General features: G+C 36.4%; 1 protein-coding gene across 5 annotated transcripts in view; it reads right to left on the reverse strand.

Annotated features, from left to right (window-relative positions):
• Positions 1-16,492, reverse strand: part of LOC137246264 (UNC93-like protein) — a 109,691-nt gene that overhangs the window by 7,868 nt on the left and 85,331 nt on the right. For all 5 annotated transcript variants that reach the window (XM_067777369.1, XM_067777366.1, XM_067777367.1 and 2 more), the window contains one exon: positions 9,439-9,933. In XM_067777369.1, the coding sequence (XP_067633470.1) occupies positions 9,439-9,890 (452 nt within the window). In that variant the 5' untranslated portion in view covers positions 9,891-9,933. The remainder of the gene's footprint in view (positions 1-9,438; positions 9,934-16,492) is intronic.

A 16,492-nucleotide genomic window follows, 5' to 3' on the forward strand; every position in this document is an offset into this window, starting at 1 on the left:
ATTTTAACAAAAATTGTATATCTTTACAGTATATAAGTAAATTATAACAACATTCAACTCCAGTAATTATATGGTGCAACAAAATACAAAAATAAAAGAAAATTTCAAAATGGGCATGGCTCCGCCCTTTTTCATTTAATTTGTCTAGGACACTTTTAATACCATAAGTCGAACAAAAATTTACCAATCATTTTGAAATTTGGTAGGGGCAGAGATTTTATGACGTTAACTGTGTTCTGTGAAAATCGGTGAAATTGGTTGAAGCCACGCCCAGTTTTTATACACAGTCGTCCGTCTGTCCTTCCGCATGGCCCTTTAACATATCTTTACTAAACTTAGTTCACGTACTTATCTGAACTCACTTTATCTTGGTATAAAAAATGAACGAAAACCGATTATGACCACGGCCACTTTTTCGATATCGAAAATTACGAAAAATGAAAAAAATGCCATAATTCTATACCAAATACGAAAAAAGGGATGAAACATGGTAATTGGATTGGTTTATTGACGCGAAATATAACTTTAGCAAAAAACTTTGTAAAATGGGTGTGACACCTACCATATTAAGCAGAAGAAAATGAAAAAGTTCTGCAGGGCGAAATAAAAAACCCTTGAAATCTTGGCAGGTATTACATATATAAATAAATAAGCGGTATCCAACAGATAATGTTCTGGGTCACCCTGGTCCACATTTTGTTCGATATCTGGAAAACGCATTCACATATACAACTACCACCACTCCCGTTTAAAACTCTCATTAATACCTTTAATTTGATACCAGTATCGTACAAACACATTCTAGAGTCACCCCTGGTCCACCTTTATGGCGATATCTCGAAAATACCTATAGAACTAAGCCACACGCCCTTTTAAAATACTCATTAACACCTTTCATTTGATACCCATATCGTACAAATATATTCTAGAGTCACCCCTGGTCCACCTTTATGGCGATATCTCGAAAAATCGACCACCTATAGAACGAAGACCCACTCCCTTTTAAAAATACTCATTAACACCTTTCATTTGATACCCATATCGTACAAACAAAGTCTAAGTTGCGATACCTCGAAAAGGCGTCCACCTATAGAACTTAGGCCCACTCCCATTTAAAATATCCATTAACACCTTTCGTTTGATACCCATATGGTACAAACGCATTCTAGGGTCACCCCAGGTCCAACTTTATGGCGATATCTCTGAAAAGGCGACCACCTATACAACTACCACCACTCCCTTGTAAAACTCTCATCAATACCTTTAATTTGATACCCATATCGTACAAACAAATTCTAATGTCACCCCTGGTCCACCTTTATGGCGATATCTCGAAACGGCGTACACCTATGGAACTAAGGATCACTCCCTTTAAAATACTCATTAACACCTTTATTTTGATACCCATGTTGTACAAACAAATTCTAGAGTCAACCCTGATCCACCTTTATGGCGATATCCCTAAATGGCGTCCACCTATAGAACTATGGCCCACTCCCTCATAAAATACTCTTTAGGGCCTTTCATTTGATAGACATATCCTACAAACACATTCCAGGGTTACCCTAGGTTCATTTTACCACAAGGTGGTTTTCCCTTATGTTGTCACCATAGCTCTCAACTGAGTATGAAATCTTCGGTTACACCCGAACTTAACCTTCCTTACTTGTTTTGTTACTGGTTTCAGCCCTATCGTTTAACGTATGAAAAAACGTTTAAAGAAATTCTTAGTTTTCAATGGAGTGCGCACTTTTAGTCCATATAATGTTCTTACATTCATATTATCACTAGCGGGACCCCGTTGTGCTTCGTTATACATATAGAAATATTGGAAAGTGAATAAATTATCATAGAATTTTTTTAATCTTTATTTCAATTCTTAATCCAACACATTTGGATACACTACATTCTTCGTTTTTCCGTCTGGGATATGAATAAACAAACAATTGGGAATGCCTACTCTGGAACAAGCAACGTATAGCTATCCGTGCGAAAAGCACGGTTCCTCCAAATTCAATTCGCATACTCGAAGCGTTTGTCCTTGCGCCTTGTTGACTGACATAGCAAATGGCAGGCGCACTGGAAATCGCAAACGCTTGAATTCAAATCGCACATCTGTTGGTATCAGTGGGATTCGCGGTATAAGCACAATTTCACCTTTCGCTTTGCCGGTCTGTATTGTTGCTTCAATTAAATTCGTCATCAACTTTTTTACATTCAGTCTTGTTCCATTACACAATTTTGGTGCATTTAAATTCCGTAATAAAATAACTGATGAGCCGACCTTCAAATTTAAACAATGCGGTGGCATATCAGACGGTTCCAGTGATTTCAAAAATTCAACTGGATAATTCACTGCGTCATCTTAATTCATTGCGCTATCTACTGACTTGCATCTTGTCACCACACCTGGCACTTTTTTCAGAATGTGATGATTGATTTCATTGACATGTACATTTTTTGGTGCCAGTATAGCGCGTTCTCTCAACCAATCGTCATTTATGTAATTTTGAACAATATTTTGAAACACTCGTTCAATTAATTCTTCTTTTGATTGGATAATTGTACAAAAATTGTTTGGCAATGTATTCAAACCATTTGTTTTGTCGATTGAAATTTTGCCATTTTTCACTTATCGCCGCAAAAGGGAAGACTTCAAACATGCACTGATCTCATCTGTCGGTGTTGATCGCGGAATAACGGGCAATGTTTGTCGAAAGTCACCTGACAATAAAATTAAAGCACCACCGAAAAGCCTTCGGTTTCCACGTAAATCTTGCATTGTTAGATTTAATGCTTCCTATGATTTTTTGTTTGCCATTTTACACTTATCCCATAGAATGACCGCTGCTTATTGCAAAACTTTTGCCAACGCTGAATTTTTGGATATGTTACAGGTTGGAGTTTCAACCACCTGTATATTCAATGGCAAGTTCCAAAGCAATTTTCTGTTGCGATCGAATAGTTGCTAAAATCAATGAAATCACAAATGTTTTTCCAGTGCCGCCAGGTGCATCCAAAAAATATAATCCACCAGTGTTATCAGAAACAGCTTGCTAGATTTTGTCATATATATGCTTTTGTTGATTGTTCAATTTGGTGATGATGGATTGAACAAATGTACGTAAATCGTCACAATCGAATTGTTGTTCACGCTGTAACTCTCGGTAAAATAAATCACACCATCGACGATTTAGTGAAATCAAAGCTAACTGCCCCAATGCTTTATTGGCAATCGCAAGACACATATCTTCAATTCAAAGCTTCATTGTACATTTCCAATGTAATCAGCAAATCAGGATCCATTGCTCTACGACGCATTCGAATTAAAATATCTACAGTCATGTAATCTTTATATTTATTCCACAATTCAATTGCATACGAGATGGCGTGCATGTTGATATTATAATAGAAAATAGCATTCGTATTTGCTGTGGATGAGATGAAATCGATGCATCATGAAGTGTTGCGTTCCAATGAGTGTCATCTTCTAACAAATGCAAGAGCTGACATTCTTCGCGATATGTCTGACAAAAATTACCTGAACTGTCCTTAAATCCTGAAATTATTTTGGTCCTCAAATGTTTACCAACAAAATTCGCAAATCGAAACATTCAGCATTGTTGGGATGTACCTTATACATCCTGCCCAAGGCATCTGTTTGGAAAATACCTGGATGACCATCAACTGGTATTCCTTGTTTACGCCGTTGAAGCTTTTTCTATTATTTCAACTGTATTCATGGTTGTTTCTGAAGAAAAGCAACGCAATTTTATTACAATGTTGTTTCTTTGACACAACAAAATCACACTTAATATATTTAGTGGGACATTACTCACCAAATTGAAGCACAGCATATACCGAATTTACTTAAATCCAGTTCCTTTATTTTTTTTCGCAGTTTTTATGAAAAAAAAAACACAAATCAGATTACTTCTTTTTTTCGTTTGGTTTTCACTTGAGAAATGCCAAACGTCAAATTATAATTCTAGAAACGTCAATTCCATTGAATAATGTAAAATAGAAATAAGCACCATCCATTGGTATGAAACATAGCCGTAGCTTAGTGTGATATATCTCATGAACCGCTCGACCAAATTCAATCAAACTTTACAGAAACCATCTACATGATAGACCATATGCACCGTAAAAATTTGGTTGAATTCAGTGGAGCGGGTCTCAAGTTATAAAGTAAGACCAAAAATGTGCACTTATTTTTATATATGGGGTATTCTATCCCATTTCGACCAATTTTGAACCCGACCCCTTTAGAATTGGCTGAAAGTTTTTCTTCTTTTTCTAGCTTACGAAAGACGTTTTTCAGATTTTTTTCAAATTTTTTCATCCAACTCAAAAAAATTATGAATTTAAAAAAAGCACCGCTTTTGTTTTCAAAATGCTATAATTTTTCAAAAATTGACCGTTTGGGATCGTTTTTTTTTTTTAAATTTGTTTTTAAATGTACAAAAAAATGTTTAAAGTTTTGTTTTTTTCAATTAAATAAAAAAAAAAAAAATTGGCCCGCTCCGGGATTAGTGGGGATGATTGCAGAATTGATTGAAGTTTTTTATGAGAACAAAAAATGGCGAAATTCGAAATTTCTCGAAAAACTGAAAAATTAAAAAAAAAACTTTAAAAATTTTACATTTAAAATCAAATTAAAAAAAAAAAGATCCCAAACGGTCAATTTTTGAAAAACTTATAGCATTTTGAAAACAAAACCGGTGTTTTTTTTAAAAATTCATAACTTTTTTTGAGTTGGATGAAAAAATTTGAAAAAATTCTGAAAAACGTCTTTCGTAAGCTAGAAAAAGAAGAAAAACTTTCAGCCAATTCTAAAGGGGTCGGGTTCAAAATTGGTCGAAATGGGATGGAAAACCCCATATATAGATAAATAGTAAATCCATGCGGCATAACGATCTCAAACACCATTCAATCCCAATTTACAGTTCCCACACTTCACATGGGTAAATATGCAGGCATTTCAAATAACAACGTTTCAACTTCCGTTGTATTTGTTTTCAGTACTTTTACGTATTGACACTAATTGAAGCAACAATACTATCGTCATGCTGCAGCCAAGCGTTACATACTTGATCATCCGTACAATGAATATTCGTAGATATGTATGTATGTATGTATATATGTATGCATATGTGTACACAAACTAGTTGCCTACAAACAGGCGAGTTTACATTGTTATTGATTTATGTGCTTCGACTTGCTTTGCCGATTTACTGTATATAAACAAACTAGCGGAAGGATTTAACCAACACAATAATAAAACACAAATAAACATACATATCAAGCATTACAGCAAAACAAATGCACACACACTTACAAAAGCTAACACATAATCAAACGGGGCACTAGCAAACACAAAACGCAAATGCAAGTAAGAATGAAGCGTACAGATTTGGCTCATTGAAGCTCGTGGAAGCGATTGAAAAAAGTAATAAAATAGCTAACCATGTAATTTTTGTGTTTAGTATCGTTATTTAAAAACATATAACAATGTACAAATATTTAGTATATAAGACGGCGGCCGTATACCAGACCGAAGATCCTGGGTTCGATCCCCCTGGTCAAAGCAACACCAAAATTGTGAAACAAGTTTTTCCATTTAGAAAGTTTTCTAGCAGGGTCGCCCTTTGGCAATGATTTTGACAAGCACTCCGCATATATTTCTGGCATGAGCAGCTTCTCAGTGAAAACGCATCTGCCTTGCAGATGTCTCTCGAGGTCTGGTAAAAATGTAGGTACCGTCCCGTGAATTTGAGGTAATATTAAAAAGGAGTACAACACAAATTGGAAGTGAAGCTCGGCCCAAAATCTCTTCGGAGGTTATCGCACTTTTATTTTTTAATTTTAGTGTTTAAGACTTTATTCATGCATATGTTTACGAATATACCCCGCAGTTAAACAAATTAGTTGCCATAGACCTCACTACTGATACAAAAGCTTAGGTCAAGGACTCAAGCAATTACTTGCTTTCTTAATTGGCGCTTAACCAATTAAACGGTTATGACCGTCCAACAAGGCGCGACAGCCTTTACTTAGCTGGGTTGTTCGACGCCAATTGGTCACAGCAAGCGAATCTAAATCGTTTTCCACCTCGTCTTTTCAGCGGAGTGGCGGCCTCCCCCTTCATCTGCTTCCACAAGCGGGTTCTGATAAAATACTTTCGTAGCCCGATCATCTTTTTTCATGCACATAACTTAGCCTAACCAGCGTACGCGCTGCGTATTAATTTGCTGAACCAATGTGAAGAGTCCGTAAAACCACTTCATTTGATGTTGTCATGGTCCAAGGTTCTGCACCATATAGGAGGATGGGTACGATAAGTGAATTGTAGAGCATAATTATCAATTGCCGTGAGTGTACTTAACTTTTCGGTTGCCTACCTAGCACAAGTAGCATTAATTGGCAGAAGTCATTCCTCGCTGGATGAGCTGATGTTCCGGATCCAATTGTCTTTATTTAAGAAAGTTACTGTCCGTTATATCCACGAGGAACTTGTGGTCGCCAGAGCTTTGAATCCAGTTTGGCATTTTAGTTGCCTCTTACAACAATAATATCTGGCGCAGGTATATTCCAAGCACCCTAACACGGTGGAGATTACATCGCATGCCATAGAATTCTGATTTCTTGACCCCTCATCAGTAACAAAGAGGGTTGGTCCAGATATATTACAGTCTCTTTGAGATCGGTATGTGTAAGAGACTATGTTGACAAGTAAGATGCCATACTGCAGGTCGAATGAAGAAAAGCACTACCTTTGGACGCTTTAGTGTTCTGAAATTTTACGTTTTTAAACCTTGATTATTTCATAACTAGTTTGGTGGCAGTGAGAAATATTTATTTGAATAGTGGTATATTTCCTGGCTGTTTTGGTATATATAAACTTATATACATACATATATATGCACAACATTTTATGGATTTTACATGCTGAAACAGCTGAAACAACAAATAAAGGTTTCTGAAGTAATACATAAAAATCAGTACGCTAAAGTGAGTGTCAAATATGGCAAAAAGAAGCGTGGTATTGAGAATATGTTGAGAGATGGGGCGTAGCTGTATCGCTGTGCAAACAGTTCGTGAATTGCTAAATCTCAACTGTTGTGTCTTTATGCATCCACTCTGAACAACGTGAACAATTCTGACGCAAAATGCTGTAAACATCCAGCTATAAACAATCTTCTTGCTACACATCAAGTCGAGGTTTTTCATTATAACTTTCGTATACCCATCTATAGGCTATACTCTAACACCGTCAAGGACCGATTTTATAATAAACTAGAAATAGGACCTCCCATCATTGAATTAATCGACATTTTGAGCTTCGGATTAAATAGACTTCATCGCCGCTATTATCTAGTTGCATCATAAAAAGGTACACCAAGCTAGTTGACTGTATGCTAATCAAAGAACGTGAAATCAAACTGCACATACCATTCGGGAACCACCTACTTCCTGAATATTTTACTAGGTTCAAATATCGACCCTGAATATTTCCATGTGGCCGGCGATATAAGCACACCCCTCCGTGGACTGAGTATATTAGGAGAAATGACACAAGGAAGCTATTTTAAAAAACTCAAACGATGACTTTTCCAGCCGGCCCATACACCTTCTAATTTAGAGCAATATTTGATTTAACCATGCAGCCGATCAGTGATAATATGTTGCTCACTCCCTCTAAATACCGTTGCGAACGTTGCAAGTTTATATAATAACATTTGAACCTTTAAAACTAGTTTAGAAGAGACAAAGTAATCATGTAAGTACAACAGACAAACGCACAAAAACAGACAAACACATAACAACAAATAAATACAAAATCATAAACGCACCAAAGCAACAAACACAGAAATAAATTCAAACGACTAGAATTACTGACTTCTACCTGCCGCAGTCAGTCACGCAAATATATCAGTAAAAACTACCATCGGTTCTGAATGAATACACAGCACATGCACATCCATATACATAAACGAACAATTTGACAATACCTTCTCATTTATCTACGAACATAATTATAAAACCAATGACAACAACAGATCACAACGTAGACCGACACTGCTGATGGCACAATCCCGAAACTGGTTTCTCCCGAAACAAAATTTTACAACGAGATGACGAAAAAACGGCACAATCTATATGAATTATCTTTCCTGTTGCAAAATCAATAAAATGAGTAAAAAGTTTCAGTAAGTCCAATAAAAATAAATTGTCACGATGAGAAATATTGTGCCGGCTTGATGCCTGCAGTTACCAGCATTACCGTGATGCGAAATTGGCATCCAGTAAATACGGAGATGGAAGTTTTGAAGGTGGCAGCAAATTCTGCCACCTGGTAACCGTCAGTTATGAAGAAAAATTATGACTCCGGTATCTAAAATGCAGCTATTCAAACACAGAGCCCAAGAGCTGGTAAAAAGTGTGTTCTTATTTCTTTGTAAAATACTGTCAGACAAGTGTATGACTCCGGTTTGGAAATAAGGTATGCTCTATCGAATCCACAATACATGCGTTTCCTTAAACCGCATCAATTACGATAGTGATGTGGCCGTGAATTTGGTCCGTGATAGTACCAAATTGCGTGAGGTGAAGAAACTAGTTCACCTATTGGAAAGCCAGGCCCCGTTGCCATTTTCGTGTAGTATGATGGAATGATATTTATTACTTCTGGTGGGGAAGACAGCTTTGATGCGTAGCAAATAAACAAAGGCAGGACACCCCTGCTGTCCCCCCTTTTTAATTCTCCCATGTTTTGAGATTTCGTTCAGTTATTTTTCGTTCCATCTTTTCAGTCAAGCGGGAAGTGTTGGACCTTTTATGGCTTGGAGTAACGTGTCGAGGTTGGCTGTCTAATGATAGAAATTTTTGGGGTTAAGACCTTAAGTTATATGGGTGTTTATAGTGCGGTGGTAGTGCTATAAATTAAAGTCTTGTTAATGGGTGGCTAGGCGAAGATTCGTAGTGAAATGCGAAAGCGATTTCCAATATTGTTGTCGTATTAGCGATGTTGATGGTCCTTTGTCAGACATTTTGCGGTATGGCCTAGAAAGTTCAATGCAGTCATATTAAATCGCTCCCGAGATGTGTGGACTCGTACCTTAATGGTGCATGTTATAGTAACGTACTATCAACATTGATAACACTCCCCCCTAAACATTCGCGGAATGTGTATAGCTATAAGCACAATTTTTCATTTAAATGATTTCGAAAGTGCCGGCATCTATTTTGTAACTACATCTGTAAGTACATATGTACTTAAATTCAATACTTATCAATGCCTTTCCGATATATTAAGTTTCACTGCAACAGAGATAAGCGGCATTTAAATTTCGATGACAAGGGAATCTATAGCAAGATTTATATGAAAACTTAAACCCATACATAGGTACTTAGTAAACACACATACCTACTCACCTAATAACAGTCATTGGTAGAAAAATGTTCGATAAAATCAATGAACCGTAAATCACAGCAAGTGTTGTTGTGCCCAATGCTTTGTCTGAATTCACAGAACTTTGCAGATTTGAAGTACCATGAAAGGCTGTGAAGTGTATCATAAAAGCCAGGCCTATAACAATAACATTTTTCGTGATGATATACTTTTCGCGTGGCTCATATGTATTTGGTACTTTAGCTACACTGTTGCTCGTTGTTGTTGTGCTATTTCCGTTTGTGTGCAGATTTTCAGCAGCGCCATTGCTTAGACCATTGCGAAAAGTGATTGTAGTGTTATTGTTGTTAGATATTTCATCATCGCTTGCTTGTTCTGCAACATTGTAAGTGTGTTTGTGTGTACGACTATGATTGTCTATAACACGCGGATTAATTTCAATTGAGCCACCACTTGATGAGGTCAGATTTCCCATTATAGCCGATGATGCGCCTTAATGGTGTTGAGTAAAAGTGAAACTGAAAGATAAAAAATTATGTTAAATTCGATTTTGGTCATAATTTTGTTAAAGCTTGAAGAATTTGATGCATAATTTTTTTATCGCAATTAAATGCATATGAGAAGCGTCTGTATTTCATTAATTTTAAATGTTATAAAAAGAGACTGAAACAATCAAAGAAGTCGACGGCAATGCAAGGCGTTTCAGAAAATATTTTCATAAATTGCGAAAATATCTTCACTTTGATATAATTTCAAAACATCGATGGTTGCTAGGACATGTTTCTGAATTTCACTTCTTCATCAGCTAGCTTTTCGGGAGCGGAGCACTGAACTCGAATCTCCAACATTCATAGCACTGTAAAGGCAAATGCCTTTAACCACTCTGCCATATTAATGCCCTGCTGCTCGCTTTGCAATTGGTCTCTGAGTATGCCCTTTTGTTGCTATTCCTTTTTTTCACCATTTTAGGTACATACTAATCCTATATGTAATTAATCCTAATGATGTGGAAATGTTTTAGGTGCGCTTAAAAGCTTAGTAAAAATGGATTTTTACAGCAAAGCTTTTTTTCTATTAGCAGGGCTTCCGCTGTTAACTATTGTATCAATGTTATAATTTGTATTTTAATTAGCGACACTTCCTCTCATTGCTTTATTCAATTGTTTTGTTATTTATATTAGAGATTAGCAGACCAGGCAGACGTTGTTCTGCCATAAATTTGTTCTATCTGCATACATTTTAATAAGCTTTTTCCGTCTATCTCTGCCCTCGCCCCTCTACACTTTTTCCTACTATTTGTATTCACTCCTCCCTCCGTATTTCTCGTTTCATCTATATCCATATTGGTCTCATTCTGTCTCTTTCTCAGTCTCTTTCTCCCTTTTCTCTTCTCTCCAGTTTTTCTCATTCTTCTTCATATCTTACTGCCCGTCCCAGAGAGTGGTATGTATTTTGTTCCAGTCCCATTCCGAGTCTCAGGGTCAGTCCCAGTCCCAATCCTAGTCCTAATCCCAGTCCCAGTCCGTCTCTGGTTTACTTCCCGCAAAAAAGCATCGTAAATACTAATATAGGCAAATATATATACCATATTTCAGGCAAATCGAATAGGACGTATATAAATAGGTATGTGGGTATTATTAATTCTTGCCTTTATTTCGGCTTCGCATGCATATTTATCAGTTTTGCCAGGTTGATGCGACTAAATCGAATATCACAATGAAAATTACTTTAACGCTCTCAGAAACAGCTTTCAATTGATATCCATAATACACACACACACTCACTAGGAGTATCCGGGTCCATGTTTTGACCTATATCTCGAGACCCTAGTCACCCAGCGGTGTAAAATTTACTCTGTACTAAAGCATACATCAACAGCTTCAATTTGACATCCGTAATATAAAAACACATTCTAGGTGTATTCGTGTCCACGTTTTGGCCTATATCTCGAGACCCTAGTCACCCGGGGGTATGAAAATTACCCTCTACTAAAGCACTCATCAACATCTTTCATTTGTTATCCATATTCTATAAACACATTCTAGGGGTACCCGGGTCCACGTTTTGGCCTATTTCTCGAGACCCCACTCACCTAGAGGTCTGAAAATTACCCTATATTAAAGCACTCATCAACAGCTTTCATTTGATATCCATATCCTATGAACATATTCTAGGGGTACCCGGGTCCACGTTTTGACATATATCTCGAAACCCTAGTAACCCAGCGGTATGAAAATTACCCTCTTCTAAAGCACTCATCAACAGCTTTCATTTGATATCCATACCCTAAGAAGATATTCTAGGGGTACCCAGGTCCACGTTTGGACCTATATCTTGAGACCCTAGAAACCCAGGGGTATGGTAATTACCCTCTACTAAGGCACTCATCAACAGCTTTCATTTGTTATTCATATTCTATAAACACATTCTAGGGGTACCTGGGTCCACGTTTTGGCCTATATCTCGAAACCCTGTGCGTTGATCCTGAATTCTCTTTACTATAAACCTCACGGAGGCTGAGACCTTTCCAACGAATGCAAAAGCGTGGAAATCGGTTCGTGTATTCTGGAGTTATAGCGTCAGGAAAGAAAACCCGACTTATTTTTATATTATAGACATGTCCTAGTAACCATCGCCGTTTGTAACCTTTTCAATTTTTCTCTAATATTATTGGATTCTTCATAATTTTTCTCTGTGTCTAGACTTTACTCGAACAGCATTCTCGAGTAGTTTGTTATTTACTTCTCGTTTTCATATATTGTATCATGTCTCGTTTTGGCTAAATACAAGTGTATGTGTCTGTTGTTTGCGTAATGTGATATATGCTCTTATTGCTGTGTACATGTGTGCGTAGCTGTTAGTTATCTCATCTGCTAACATCGCTGTTGTTTTTGCACAGCATTTATTTACTAGCGGCATAGTGATTTTTCGAAATTTTTAATATTCGCCACACTGCCCTTAAACTAATTCTGATCGTCCCGTTGCCTTGCAATGGTTGATATGCGGTAAACAATATCATTTATTCGGCTTATAACTTCGTACGACCCTTCCTAGTTACACTGAAATTTCAGAGACGTATCTGTTTTCTATTGTGCGTTATATAACAGCAATATATCTCCTTCCAGAAAACCTTCCAATTAAATTGCGTTGTCAGAACGGTGTTTCATCTTGTCATTCATAATTTTGGTTCGTTGTCTTAAAAAATCGTACATTTCCTCTTTTCTCTTTTTCCAGGACACCAGTCGAAATCAGCTGGCAGACGAAGGTCATTGCTAAACTTATCTCTGCGGGACAAACTTTCCCTATAGCAGGAAATATTTCTAGGGAAAATGGACGAGATCTGTTAAAGACCACGCCCACTTTTATATAAAAAATTTTTGAAAGGGTCGTAGACGAAAATAATAAGCTATGTCTTAACGAAAAAGAGCTTTGTGTCAATAGAATTTTACTTTCTAAATTGAATTTTAACGTTAAATTGGAAAACAATAAAATTTTTGAAAATGGGTGTGGCACCGCCCCTTCTATGACTAAGCGATTTTCTATGTTTCGGGAGGCATAACTCGGAGAAAATTAACATATCGTAATGAAATTGTATACACATATTTTCTATATAGCATAAAATATTTCTAGTAAAAATGGACGAGATCGGTTAAGGACCACACCCACTTTTATATAACGCAAGTTTAAAAGGGTCGTAGACTAGAATAATAAGCTATAACTTAGCAAAAAATAGTTTTGAATCAATGATATTTCACTTATCAAGTTTTATTGTAAGGGCAAATGGGGAGGCATTTTTTTTAAACGGGCGGTGCCACGTATTATGTAGAAAAGTAATTTATCTGAAATGAAATGTACAATCGGAGTTCACGCTGAGTATATAATTTTCGGTTACACCCAAACTTAGACTCCTTTACTTGTTATTTTTGTTTTTATAAGCATAGAAATACATATTTATCTTACTGACAGGTAAAGGAATGTTATGAATTTATTCGTTGTTGTCCACCTGACCGAAGTTTTCTGGAGAAAACCGACATCAAGTTTTGTACAACGGGTTTATTCACTTTTAGCGACACCGTTTGCCACAGTTTTTGTATTTCCGTGACGGTTTTGTTAGTTTTACTATTTTCAAAAGTTTTTCTTTCATCAGCGTCCAATATCGCTAAATTAGTCGCACCTAAAGCACGATGGGTGAATTTGGGATTTTAAAAACATAACGTGCATCTTCATCTTTGATCCACTTTTAGGTGACACCAACGTAATTTTCTTTTCGGCCAAAATATAGTTGTACCATTAAGACGATGTAGAGATGGCAAAAAACATTTTTTAAGACACTCTTTCAAGTTAATTTCTGCATTGATGTTTCTCATCATAAAGAACGCCATGGATTTATACTGGCATTCACAAACAGCTTGTCAAATGAGAACCATTCTGCCAAGCAGCAGCTTCCAACCCGGTTTGATAGATTCCTTGATTGACTTATGCCTGGATCAGAGCTATATTTTCAAGTTTTGCTAAAGGTTCCCAGGAACGCATGTTTCCCGTGTTGATAACTGTTCATCGTTCTACATTTTGGCAGCCCTTACTTTGACGTTGGTTTGTAGCATTGTAGCATAAGCGCATTTTCCAGTCGTCTGCGGAGGTGTTCAGAGCTTTTTAAACTTTTTTGGTATGCAGCCTTTTAGCCCAATAAATTCTTTTCCCACAAACTAAACATTTTTTTTTTTTTTGATTTTGTAAAAATATTTTTCAATCGGATGTTTTATATTTTCTTCCATACAAACTTAACAAAACTAAATTTTAATATGAAAAAATTGAAACATCACTTGGAAAAAAATTTATAAATACGAATTTTAAGACTATAACTTGTACTTTGTTATACAAAAACTGCTAGCTAGAAAAAAAAATATAACAATTCAATTGATGAAATTTTATAAAAATGTCCGCTGCTATTTTCATTTTCGCTGCTGTATTTGCACATATTTTTATTAATCTATATATATAAAATAGGATGTATGTATGTATGTATGTTTGTATGAGGCTTATGGACTCCGAAACTACCACGCCGATTTTATTCAAATTTTCAGGATAACTTAGTAGGAACCCGGAGTGTTTGTTTTTTTTTCCGGGAAGTGGACCAAACTATCGTATATATGGCTCGATTTGCCTGAAATTTTGTATGTAGGTAGCGTTATATCTAGAATAAAATGTCGGATAATTTATCTTCCGGGAAGTGAACCAGGATATATATTGGTGACTAGGGTCTCGAGATATAGGACAAAAAGTGGACTCGGGCACCCCTAGAATGTGTTTATACAATATGGATATCAAATGAAAGCTGCTGATGAGTGCTTTAGCACAGGATAGTTTTCATACCTATTGGTGACTAGGGTCTCGAGATATAGGCCAAAACGTGGACGCGAGCACCCCTAGAATGTGTTTATACATTAGGAATATCAGATGAGAGCTGTTAATGAGTGTTTTACTACAGGGTAGTTTTCATACCTATTGGTGACTAGGATCTCGAGATATAGGCCAAAACATGGACCCGGATACCCCTAGAATGTGTGTGTATTTTGGATATCAAATGAAAGCTGTTGCTGAGAGCTTTTAAGTAATTTTCGTTGTGATATTCGATTTAGTCGCATCAACCTGGCGAAACTGATAAATATGCATGCGAAGCCGAAATAAAGACATGAATTAATAATATACACATACCTATTTACATACGTCCTATTCGATTTGCCTGAAATTTGGTATATAAATTTGCCTATATTAGTATTTACGATGCTTTTTTCCGGGGAGTAGACCAGAGGCGGACTGGGACTGGGATTAGGGCTGGGACTGAGACTGAGACTCGGAGTGGGACTGGGACTTAGACTCGGAATGGGACTGGAACAAAATACATACCACTCTCTGGGACTGGCAGTAAGATATGAAGAAGAATGAGAAAAACTTGAGAGAAGAGAAAAGAGAGAAGGAGAAGGAGACTGAGAAAGAGATAGAATGAGATGAAGATGGAGATAGATAAAGCGAAAAATACGAAGGGAGGAGTGAATACAAAGATTAGGAAAAAGTGTAGAGTGGCGAGGGCAGAGTTAGGCGGAAAAAGCTTATTAAAATGTATGCAGATATACCAAATTTAGGGCAGAACAACGTCTGCCGGGTCTGCAAGTATCAGAATAAAACTGAACTAAGTCGGTCATCTACTTACATTTAAATGTTCCTTTTGCTAATAGGAGAAACATCTAATTCGTTGGAAGAGTCGCACAAAGTATTTAAGTTGCTTTAGACATACTTGATAGTAACTTTACGAAGGGTGATAGAGTACTTATATTTATGGATATGTCTTTCTCTATAAATTGCTTGTGTAATCTAAACTACAGCTCTAAAAAGATTATTTTATAGCCACGTAAAACATACACTACGCACATTTAAGTATACATATATGTATGATAGATGACTAACACGTGCTTTCATTAAATTCTAAATGAAAAATATGCTTAATTTCAAATGTAATAATGCCCGTCGGAAAATTTATTACTTTTCGAAAAGTGTTTGAAATCAGAAATAAATTTAGGTTATTCAAATCAAACAATAAAAAAGCAATGACGTGAATATCGTCGCCGCTTGCCAGAAGCATGAATGTGCCAAAATGAAAATGTTGGGAAATCGAGTTTCAAATTTTATTCCTCTATCAGAATTAGAGGAATTAGTTTCTAGTGTAAAAATGTATTTATATATTATACTCACGCTATGCTCTTTTAACAGAGATAATTGTTCTGCTCGTATCCCTTCTATTCTTCGAGATTTAGCATACTCATTTTGCTGGCACAACAAAAATTTAAAATGCTGATATATTTTTGTTAACACATCTATATAAAACAAGTAAGGAAGACTAAGTTCGGGTGTAACCGAACATTACATACTCAGCTGAGAGCTTTGGAGACAAAATAAGGGAAAATAACCATTTAGCAAAATGAACCTAGGGTAACGCTGCAATGTGTTTGTATGACATTGGTTTCAAATGGAAGGTATTAAAGAGTACTTTAAAAGGGTGTGCGCCATAGTTCTATAGGT

The sequence above is a fragment of the Eurosta solidaginis genome, chromosome 3 (assembly GCF_040869045.1).
Source record: "Eurosta solidaginis isolate ZX-2024a chromosome 3, ASM4086904v1, whole genome shotgun sequence".
Taxonomy (NCBI): Eukaryota; Metazoa; Arthropoda; class Insecta; order Diptera; family Tephritidae; genus Eurosta; species Eurosta solidaginis.